At 39.0% G+C, this 12,077-nt stretch overlaps 1 protein-coding gene across 2 annotated transcripts in view; it reads left to right on the forward strand.

Annotated features, from left to right (window-relative positions):
- The window catches only part of BTBD1 (BTB domain containing 1), a 42,508-nt gene extending 30,797 nt beyond the window's left edge, over positions 1–11,711 (forward strand). The window contains exons 6-8 of one of the 2 annotated variants that reach the window (XM_032392001.1): positions 5,847–5,934; positions 9,223–9,369; positions 9,843–11,711. In XM_032392001.1, the coding sequence (XP_032247892.1) occupies positions 5,847–5,934; positions 9,223–9,369; positions 9,843–10,001 (394 nt within the window). In that variant the 3' untranslated portion in view covers positions 10,002–11,711. Of the gene's footprint in view, positions 1–5,846; positions 5,935–9,222; positions 9,370–9,842 lie in introns of those variants that run through there. The other variant, XM_032392002.1, reaches the window with a different exon arrangement.
- Positions 11,712–12,077: the final 366 nt, after the last annotated feature.

Raw genomic sequence — 12,077 nt, forward strand, 5'->3', positions numbered from 1 at the left:
CCTGTCCTCTCCTCCCCTGTCCTCTCCTCTCCTGTCCTCGCGTCGTGGGAGATCACTGACCGGGTGTTCTTTCCGTCTTTGTCTGATACAATTCGGAGTTAGGACAGCAGCCAGGAGTCAGGGAGGTACAGCCATCTCCTCGCGGGACCGTGAGTGAGAGGACCTCTCGGGAACCGAGAGAAGGTAGAAGGGCTTGGGGGGGCTGCCTGCGGCCTGGGTTCTGTTTGGAGTGGCGCGGCGGGCCGGCAGGCTCTGCACCTTAGCTCAGCAAACACTTGCTCTTCAGCGTTCCGCGTGCGCTTCCTCCTTGCCCGGGACACAGCTCCGTGTCCAGTTACAAAAGCTTGAGTGGGGAGAACGATCAAGAGTCTTGAAAGACGCACAGATATAATCCTGTTGAGGAATTTATCTTGCTGTATTCTGTTTTCTTTAGGTTAAATATCAAAATAGAATAGGTACCAGTTTTCATAAACAGACCTTTTGGATTTTTACTTATTTAATGGCACTTTAGTATCAAACTAGGAACTAATAATACGTTTGTTAAAAAACAGAATTCTGAGGGGAGGACTCATAAATATTGGGTGAAAATGGAAATAAATGCAATTGTGGACTATTTAATAATCATTCACAGTGAGAATATTATATATGAAAATTTATGAGATGAGGCCAAAGTGTCACACAAAAGGACAGTAATAATCTACTTTTAATAAATAGAGTAGAAATCAATGATTTAAGCATTCAACTCAAGTAGCGAGAAAATGAATAGCAAAAGAACAATAGAAAAGAGAAGGGAAATAGATAAATGTAGAAATTAATGAATTTAAAACTAGAATTAAGAAATCCGTAAGCTGGTTCCTTAAAAAAAATCAACAAAATAAATAAACCTCAAAAATAGTAAAAGAAGAAAACATACGTTTAGAAATAATAATGGGGATATAATCATATACTAAGGCAATTTTTATTTTAATTCTGAGTTTACTCTGTGCTAATAAATTGAACATCTTGATGGAATGGATCATTTTATAGGCAAATATAAATTATCAAAATTGACTGAAGAAGAAAGCCTGAATAGACCAATTACCAGTGGAAGGAATTAAAAGTTATCAAAGAACTGTCCCTTCACAAGGTGGTTTTTACAGGTGAGTTTTATCAAACCTTCAAGGAACAGGTCATTTCCTTGAGCATTAAGAGAAGAAAATACTTCTTGGTTAATTATTGAAAGAAGCATAACCCTTATACCATAGTCCGATGAGACAAAAACATTTCTAGATCAGTCTCATTGACACAGAAGAACTTCTACGTACGATATCAGTGTCTTGAATCGAGCGATACCTCAGGAAGATGGTACTGTATGAGCAAACAGGGTTTGTTTGAAGACTGAAAAAATGGCTCGGTATTAGGAAATATATTAAATATCCGTTCCCCATAGTAGCAGATCAAAGAAGAAAAGGAATTTGATTGTTCCAGTAGGTGTCAGAAAGACTTGATAAAATTTCACCTTCATTCCAGATATAACTGTTAATAGACTTGGTCTAGAAAAATTCTTTAACGTGATAGACTATCAAAACCTCAAGATAGCAATGCTAGCCAGCCTTGCTGTGTTTCAGCAGTATTCTTCTAATTCTCGGTGATGTGATTTATTTATGATTGTCATAAAGGGTAAGGAAATCAGAGCCTTGAGTACCGGAAAGGAAGAAGTCTTTTTCATTATTTGCAGATGACATTATCTACATTAGTACCAGTTCTCCCTTTTCTATAATAAAATATTTTATATTCCCTCTTTAATAACCTGAAGAAATTCATAGACTGTGTACTTCACACATTGTTCTTAATTACCATAATGACCTAGTTGTAATGGAGCAGTAAATGTAACTGAGATCAAATAAAATACATACTTCAGTATGTAGGCTCTGGAGCAGGACACACTAGAAGACAGACGGAAGCAGTCTGTCCATGCGCACCAGCGTGCTGAGACAGCTACGCTTGCAGGGGACGGCTGTACCATACTAAGGTGTCAAAAACCAGGAGCAGTGTTGCTGCCAATCATGTCATTTTTTTAAAGGTTTCAAATAAAACAAAGAACAGTCAATCCTATTTATTTAGTTTCCAGATTTGCAGCTCTCTTACTCACTAAAATTTATTCGTACTCCCAAAATCAGTACTCGCAATGCTTTCTTAAGTCGTAGGAAAGATTTTCGTTGCCAGGGAAGTGTGTTCCTATTTGAGGTCACATGAGGAGATGCTCTTTGCCTTCTTATTTCCGCTCTCCTGTGGGAATGGAGACAGTAGAGGGCAGTGCAGGGCAGGCGCTGGGCCCTGTGGGCATGTGAATCCTAACTCTGCACCTGTTGGTGGGTGGCCTCTGGCAAGTCACTTAACACTTCTGAACCTTTGTTTTCTCTTTTGTAAAATAAAGAAAATGGAATCTATTAGGATGAGCGGTTTTTAGGATTATAACCCATGTGAGGTGTGTCAGTGTTTGTGTGTGTGTGTGTGTGTATATGTGTGTGTGTACACATGTTCCCCCCAGGAGCAGTGGTTTAGTATTTGTGGCAACTTTATAGAATATGATTACTACAAATAACAAGAATTGACTATATAATATTTCCACTATATATTAATCATCTCTTGTAAAGGTCAGTGAATATTAAAATTGTCATTAAAAAAATCTTTGAAACACTGTGTGATGTTGGGGACTTGGAGACCCCACTCTGCAAAGAGAACAGAGGGTTGGATATAATCCCCTAATTCCTTCCTTTGCACAGACATAAGACACATCCTCTCTGCAGAAGTGGTCTTGCTTTATAACAACAACAAGCAAAAATCTTTGGTTTGTAATTAAAGTAGAATTAGGTTGAACTCTTGTAGTTATAAATGAATTTGTCACCTACATGAATTCTGATAGGACACTTGAAAGTTGATTGGGATTCTTTGTTTTGGGAGACTGTCCTAATCATTGCTGGCTCCTTCCAGTAGTGCCCCTAATCCTTTGTGAAAACAGAGCTTGGCCTTCTTGAGGACAGAATTCCTTTTGAGAACAATGGATCCATCTGGATAACCTCAGGATCAGTAAAAATCTGTTAGAACCAATGGAAGAGAATAGTGGCCACTTGTGAAATGTATATGCAAAAACCAGTGATGTTCCTATGTGTCATCAGAATTCAGTTACAGAGATGGATGGTGGCAAGGGTTGAATGTGCTCAGTGCCACTGAACTGCACACTTAAAAATGGCTAAGATGGTACATTTTGTTGTATATTCTGGCACAATAAAAAGATGAAATTTAAAAATATTTAGATTTTCAGTTAAAATATTAAGAAATATCCCACTTATCATAGTGACAACATAAAGGAGCAGGAATAAATCCATTAAGAAATACACAGTCTAGTACCTTTATGAAGAACTAGAGAGCTTCGACTGGAGTCAGTGTCTTTCCAAACTAAGCCCTGTATGTTACGCAGTTCCTTTCAGAAGTCACATGTGTTTGGTACGGAGGAGTGGCTTGGCAAAGTTATTCTAAATTTAATCTGGAAGACTAGATGTTTCTCTTTTTAAAAGAGCAGCATGGATCGAAAGTGAAAAGTATTGTAAAGTTAAAGTAAGTGTTATATGGAACCTAACATAGATGAGCATTTAGAAGGGGAAGAAAGGATTAACCACTGGGAAAATAAAGTTAGATCCTTTCTGATCCCATCTACAACTATTGGTATAAAGTTAAATTTTAACATTAAAAAAATGAAATCATGAGAGTGCTAGAGGAGGTGAATGTTATGATGGGATGAGAGAGGCCTCTTTAAGCTTGGCAGAGATCATAATTTGACTACAGATAATCCAACATTTTTACTTCCAAAGCCACCATAAAGTTAATAAGTAAAGGACAAACAGGATACTTTCCGTAATGGATATTTACTGACAAAGCACAGCTATATAACATGGCCTTTCAAATCCACATGAAAAAGACATTCATCAGCAGAGAAAAATGGGAAAAGAACCTGAGTATTTCATTAAAGAGACAATCCAGTAGATGGTAAGCATATGAGCAAATGTTTTAACTCATTAGTAATCAAAGAAATATAAATAGAATTTGTCAGTCATCAGTTTCTCAGGGGCATAAAGACATGAAAATACTCAGGATTGCTGAGCATGAGATAGAATCGATTTTTGTTCCCTGTGGGGTGGAAAGTGTGCTAGTCTTCCCAGAAAGTAATTTGATAATGTTTATCTAAAGCCTTAAGAACATGCCTTTCATTTTCCTCAGCAATTCTACTTCTAGGAATTTATTCTAAGGACATAATTAAGGCCCTACAAGATTATTCATCATGGCACTGTTGTATAATAACAAAATCACAAGTAACCTAGATTATCCAACAATGAGAAATTAGTTAAATATAGTGGACCAGTAGTAATCATTTACCTTTTTAAACGAGAAAGAAGTTGCAAAAAATATGTGTGTGTGTGTGTGTGTATTCTGAGATGATTTTTTAAAGTAATGTGTTCATAGAAAACAAGTCTTATTTTCCCATTGTTAAAAAATAGAACTTAAAGTCTGAAAAGAGAATGCACCAAAGGATAAATGGGGGCTATCTCTGGATAGTAGATTTAGAGATGCTGTAAAATTGTCCTTGTTTGTTTAGCTGCATTTTCTAATTTTTTTTTTTTACAGAGAATATATTACTTTTTTAAAATAAGAAAAAACCCGTATTATGAACGATACATTTAAAACTCTTAAGGCAGTCCTGGCACTGGACTGTAGTGGGTAAGAGCATGGGCGTTTTGGCCCAAGCAGACCTGCAGTCATGTCCCAGCCATGCCACACTTTGTGACCCAGGCAAGTTAATTTCTCTAAACCTCAGTTTCTTCAACTGTCAACACGGAGGATAATAAAAACAGTACTGCGTTGTTGAGTTTATAGAGCTGTTACGATGATTAAAGGAAATAATTGATGTAAAATCTTGAAGCCCAGCACCCGGCCCAGGAAGGACTCGGTGTACTGGTGCTCAGTGTGCCGGAGTAGTGAGCATTGACGTTGCTACTGAGGAGGCTGAGGGCCCCTGCTTTATGTCACAGATGCTCGCTGATCATACCGTCTCTCAGTGCTACTTGTGCTTACTGTCATTTTTTGTACATTCATAAAATGGAGTAAGGTGGGTCTGTTTCTTAACTGTTACGACCAAACTGGACTTGCTAATTGTTGCAGTATGAGATCTCATTCTGATCCACCTGCGTAAATCAGGTCCTGACCCTGCGCTGCACACTGTGTTTTGTTATGGCAGCCGCTTCCTTCACAGCTCTGATCACAGCCTGGAATTACTGATTGATTCCTTTGCTTACTTGCCTGTTACTAGCGACCTCCATTTGGCTACAGGTGCAGTGTGGGAAGACTAGCTTGTTGACCATTATTTCCCTGGTGCCAGGCCCAAGATCTAAATCTGACAGGCTGTAAGTATTCATCAAGCTGAGAAATTGTTCTAGTTTGGGCTGCTGGGTTTCGGTCCTAATGGCTGACAAATTTGTGTTCATGAAGGAGATGGGCAAACATATTTGGACTAATACATCATTAAAATTATCATTACAACAAAAGTGGGTGTTTAGGTTAAATAATTTCCTTTGACTCTCAAAAATGTATAGTACAGAAAACAAATTCTACTTAAGTTAGCATTAAGTTAAAATTTAGAAAGAGTTTTTTGGTAAACAGATAACACCTCCAAGGATATCAAATTTATGACAGTTTTCCTTTTTATGAGCAAAATTAGTTATTCCAGGTAACACTTAAAAGTTTTATAAGCCTTCAGAATATGAATACTTATTGAATTATGTGTATTATTTTGTATTTGATTTCATTCTCAGGTTCACAGTTAATAGAAGAATCTCTGTAGTCGGATTTGGTTTATATGGATCTATTCATGGTCCCACGGATTATCAAGTGAATATACAGGTACACTTTCTTCCTCACTGTATATAATCTGGAAATATAACAAACGTAATTTACAATAAGATCTCATTTTGACAAAATCCAGATTTCAATATAATTATCAAAGGTATCAGAAAGCCTAGAGAGTTCTGTTTTACAACCGATCAAGAGTGGTTTCAGAGAATTGGGGTCCTGGGGTCCTTCACAGAAGCATTAGCATAGAAGGAGCTCTCCTTTCTCCAGGGAACACTTCTGTCGGTCATTTCCTGCTGTGCATCGGCTGTCTTAAAACATCCACTGGCTTTTTCCATGGCACTTCGAACTCCAGGGCTTGGAACTGTTTAATTTCTCAAAACTATGAACACCTTCTGATTCCTGATTGTCTGACTAGACCCTGCCTCATGCTTTAGATCTGCTCCACCTCAGTTCTTAATCCGGAAGAAAGTTAAATACCTCTCACATTCCCTTCCAGTAAACCAGTGTTCTCGCACTATTGTGATTACACACCCCAGTTAGTAAAATTGTTTTCGAAACACATCTACGCTGGATTTGTATTTACAAACTATGCACATGTGATACTGTACTTTGATATTATGCATAAGTTAAAACACAAAATATAGAAATGAGAAAAGGAAGTAAACAGTGAAAACTTTTATCTGTAGAAAATAACTTTCTCTAAAATGTTATTAATATATTAGTTTTAATAGTAAAAACCTTGGTGAACTTTATGTTCAAAATACATCATGAGTTTTCAAAATACGGAACAATTCAAAGGTTTGATCTGATGACAGTTGAAAGAGATTCCTCACTACCTCACAAAGATCCCTTGCTTCAAATGGAAGAATCGCATTATTGTCTCTGCTCATGACATTATGCTCATTGTCTAATCCTGTCTGCTAAAGTTACATTGTAATTCAGCTGGGGCGCCTGGGTGGTGCAGTCAGTTAGGCCCCCGACTCTTTGTTTTGGCTTGGGTCGTGAGATGGAGCCCCATGTTGGGCTCTGCGCTCAGTGTGGAGTCTGCTTGGGATTCTCCCTCTCTCTCTGTCCTTCCCGCTCATTCTCTCTCTCTCGAATAAACAAATAAGTATTAAAAATAATTTAGCTGATGGACCCCTGGCTGGCTCACTCAGAAGAGTATGCACCTCTTGATCTTGGAGCTATGCGTTTGAGCCCCTCAGGTGTAGAGAATAAATAAATAAATACTTAAAAAAACGAAATCAGCTGATAAATTTACATCAGTCATGTCAATTTGTCACTCTTATAAACCAATTAGAAAGTGACTTTTTTTTTTTAAGATTTTATTTATTTGAGGGAGAGAACATGAGCAGGGGGAGGGGCAGAGGGAGAAGCAGACTCTGTTGAACAGGGAGCCTGACATGGGGCTCGATCCCAGGACCCTGGGACTATGACCTGAGCTGAAGGCAGGCACTTAACCGACTTCACCACCCAGGAGCCCCAGAAAGTGATATTTTTAATATTTTTAACAAATAGGTTCCAAATGCATTGAAATTGTTTGAAAGATTTTAAAGGTTAGAAAATTTTATTTTTATTGTGTTAAATGCAGTAAAACCACAGCAAACCTCTGAGGGGTATAAAAGCTTTTCATGATAACTCCCCACTTCACTTTATAAGGAGTAGTAAGATCCTATCCCAGTAGGATCCGTGAACCCACTTAAACAGGCTGTTGTATAATCCTCAGGCCTGAGAGAGGGCATCAGGGATGTAGGTATTACATTGAAATGGAAAAATATTAAAACTCTGAGTAAAATGAGAAATAGGACTTGTCTTTACTTTCTTCCCCCGTGGCTAGCGTCACACACCCTCCAGATCCACCACCAGATGGACCGTCCTGGTCTGAGTCTCAGCTCCACGCCCTCGAGCTGTGATGGTGGGCAGGTTACATAGTGTCCCCAGCCTCGGTCTCCATGTGTGCGGCGTCGGCCGTGGGGCCCACCGTACAGCCTTGTGAGGGGGGATGCGTGCGAAGTACTTGCCACGGGCTCTGTCGCGGGCGTTGCTGGAATTGCTAATGGGATTCGCACAGCAGCCTTAGGAAGAAGGCAAAGCAAGTTTTCCCCCAAGTGAAACAATAAAACTGGGGCTCAGAGAAGTGCCGCGGTGTGTTGAGGATTAGACTGCTACCGCCGGACCCTGGGGCTTGCTGCTTGGCCCCAGGACACCAGCATGCTGCAGTGTGAAGTGGTGTTGTTTTGTTTTAAAGATTTTATTTATTTACTTGACAGAGAGAGAGAGCACAAGCAGGGAGAGAGGCAGAGGGAAAAGCAGGCTTCCCGCTGAGCAGGGAGCCCGATGCGGGGCTCGATCCCAGCACCTTGGGATCATGACCTGAGCCGAAGGCAGACGCTTAACCGACTGAGCCACCCAGGCGCCCCAGTTTTAAGTTTTTTATGGAACTGTGATAAACATTTAGAAAAGTACACATATTTCTAATGGTACATGTGGCTCGCTTTTCACACACTGAACACACTTGTGCAGCCAGCGGCCAGATCAGGAAACAGGGCATTAGAGTGCCCCGGGAGTCCCCTTGTGATCTTTCCAGTCACTATCCCTGCAGAGATGACCACTCTCCTGTTTTTATCAGATGTAAATGAAAAGGCAGGTCTTTGAGCCTCAGCCTGTGCATGTGCTGTTCCCTCGCACGGACCTTTGTAACCTGGTAAGCTCTGGAGCTTTTAAAATTCTCCTCTGTGCAGCCTCACCCCTTGCTGACAAAATGAAATTCTCCTCCACTGAGCAGCTTCACCCTACGTGTAGCTCTTACTGCAAGCGCCATACTGAATCGTCACTGCACACACGTCTAGTGACTAGAAGCTCCTTGAGAGTGTGTCCTTCTGTGCCTGGCACAGATTATGGAACTAAATTGAAAACACAGGATTTTCACATTTTCCATATCTGTGTACCTGAATATTGCATTTCAGGTCATTTTAATTTCAGTAAATAACATTTAGACGTAGGAAATGCTGTGAGAATTTTCTAGTGGCAAGACACAGGCTAGCAAGGAGTAAAGGCCCATTTTCCTCAGTATCTAAAATCCAGGGGCTCTAAAAACCAGTAACCCGAGCCGTGTGTCTTCCGTGGAAGCCCCTCTGTCCTGCTGCCGAGCCCCAGTTAGCTGGCATCCTCCCTGCCCCTGACAGCCTATTAGAGACATCTCTGGGGGTTAGAGGTAAGTACAGAAGAATTACACAAGAGACGCAGTCGCTATTGCTCGGGGCTCCGTATTCCTTTCTGTGAAACCTGGCTTCAGTTGATGTAACTCAAGTGTAACTTCTCTTTGAAAAATTACAGATCATTGAATATGAAAAAAAGCAAACCCTGGGACAAAATGATACTGGATTCAGTTGTGATGGGACTGCTAACACATTCAGGGTCATGTTCAAAGAGCCCATAGAGATCCTGCCCAACGTGTGCTACACAGCATGCGCGACACTCAAAGTGAGTCTTCCGGAATGTTCCACAGGGTGAACTGGGGGGTTTCCTCTCGCATGTTACAGAGTGGTTTTCCACAGAAGCTGAGAGTCCCTGACGATAAAGCCTTTAGGAAGAGGGGAAAGAAGGAAGCTGGGAGTTCAAGTGCTCTCCACTGGTTTGACGACGAAGTGCTTCTCAGCACAGCTCGCAAGAAGTAGCCCTTTGCTTGAGTAGGAGTTTGAATGTTTGACAGAAGATAAAATAATTATTTTCTTAAAACCATTTCACTGTTGTCTAAAAGCTGACTTCTACATTCAGTATTTTTAATCATTAACTGGCTTTGTAGCAAAAACTTCATTTTTCATGAAATGGTTTAACATAAAGTTTCATATAAGAACTATAATGAAATATAATAGATTGTTAATTAATTAAAACACCACATTAAATTGAGTGCTTATTAAATGAAAATTACTAATGAACCTTTTGTTCTCATTTAGGGTCCAGATTCCCACTATGGCACAAAAGGATTGAAGAAAGTCGTGCATGAGACACCTACTGCCAGCAAGACTGTTTTTTTCTTTTTCAGTTCCCCTGGCAATAATAATGGCACTTCAATAGAAGATGGACAAATACCAGAAATAATATTTTATACATAATTCAACATTCTGATACATCTTGGCTAAATAGTACCATACCATCTAGTCTCAAAGGCATAAAAGACTGGCCACAAAAAATAGTTTGAGTGTCATGAATATTTAAAATTTTAAGATAAGAAACATTTTAGTTTCTTAGAAGAGATGAAGAATGTTGATTTAAATCTCTGCATGGTTTAAAAGCAGATTTTCCATTTTCTTATAACCTTAGGGGAAAAGAGAACTGGGCGTAACTATTTAAAAAAACAAAACAAAGCGCAGGTCTTTCAGCTTTATCTTGTATAATTTCATAGATCAGCTGACTCATGGTCTTTCCACAGTTTTATAGAAAGATTCTTGTTTCAGACAGCTGGTTTTGTTGTTGATGTTGTTTTAACTGTTGTGAAGGTTAGATGAGTTGGACTTACAGGCTTATCTGTTCTGAAGGTTACATGAGATGAGATGGGTCAGTATTCCTAAAGAATTCCCATTAATTCACGTAACTAATTTCAGAAAATTAAGAAAACTGACCTTATATTTGGAGTTTTGAAGTATCTGGTTGTTAGCATTCAGAATATTGCTAGAAGTAGGCCTAATAAATGCCCAAGAACATTCTCAATGTATTTACAAAAAAGGATATTTTATAATAGTATATAGTCGTGTTACGTAGTACAGTTTTAAACTATAAATAGAGTTTGTACAGATTCACAATAATGTGACATAAACAGAGGATCTAAAGGTAGAGTCTAAGACTGGATTCTTTATCACTAAACTGCACCATTGTCCTCGTGTGTCTGTATGGGGGATGCTCCTGAGAATGCCCGAGATTGAGATGGCGCTGCTGGTGGCCACCGGCCAACCAGCGTCAGTTCCACATTGGGGCCATAATCTTACATAACAAGAAACTGAATAAAATACTGACCTTTCTAACAACTACTTTGAAATTTTAAAGAGAACCAACAGAATCACTCCTGAAAAGTATACTTTCTGTCACCTGCACAGTTCTACCCAAGAAGTAAGATAACGTTTCATATTTATGACCTCACTCATGTCACAGGTGCAGCTGTATTAGGAGGGGATAGGAAGTATACCTGCTAGAATAACATTTGTATACTTTTTTATAAAGCAAAATTTTTATATAAATAACATTCTCTTTTTCCCTCAAAAGTGATTATCTTGTTTAAAAAAGCTTATGTGTAATTAAGTTTAAGATATATCAAATAGTTTTGGAAGATGGTTAAAAATCACAATTCTTTTAAGTAACAACTTAAAAAGAATTGAGGTTTTCTAAATAATAGTAATTAGGACAAAATTTTTTCATCTAAAATAGCACTTCATTTTATATTTTTAAGAAGGTAGTGAGGTGTGTTGGTGGCAGAGGTCTCAAAATTGCTGAAGAAAGGACATTTTTCTATCCCTGGTATCTTATGGATGTAAACCTCAGTTAACTGGAATATCGATGAAATGTGTGTGGTTCTGGTTAACTAAAGATTAACCAGCAAATACCCTGTAGTAACTGTTATGGAAAGTACTTCTACCTTGCAAAGTATGGTATGCCCTGGGTAAGTAAGTTAATGTTTTTTTGACATTTGAGGCATTTCAAATGCTTTTCAAGTATGTTGCACTGAACAATGATTGTAACTGAAGGTAGCTATAGAAGGGCTAAGAAACGGAACTGTTCACTGATCCGGGACATCCCCTGGAATTTTTAAAAAAATAAATATTATCCTTTTATTTTTTTGTCATTTGTCTTTTTTTTTTCCCCCCTGGAAGTTGAGTATAAGACACTGTTTTGGGACAAAGATTCTAGTTAATTGAGGTTTAACCTTATTTTTAATTTATGGAAGTAATGCAACACAAAATAAGAGTGCCTCGCTCCTGCTGCCTTAGCAGTAATCACTCCTGCCGTCTATCTGCTGCTTCGTCCTTTTTTGTGGCCTCCGGTTTTTCTCCCTTGTTCTGATCTCAGGAGGTGGGAGAATGAAGACTTTTCTCGTTATTTACTGTTAGGGTTGTTTGGTGTTAATAATAGCTACCAGAACGATCGCTGTGTTGCGGGCTCTGCACTAAGTAGCTGACACATTCTCATCTGTGCCTCAC

This window comes from Phoca vitulina, unplaced genomic scaffold, assembly GCF_004348235.1.
Source record: "Phoca vitulina isolate PV1807 unplaced genomic scaffold, GSC_HSeal_1.0 scaffold65, whole genome shotgun sequence".
In the NCBI taxonomy this organism is placed as follows: domain Eukaryota; kingdom Metazoa; phylum Chordata; class Mammalia; order Carnivora; family Phocidae; genus Phoca; species Phoca vitulina.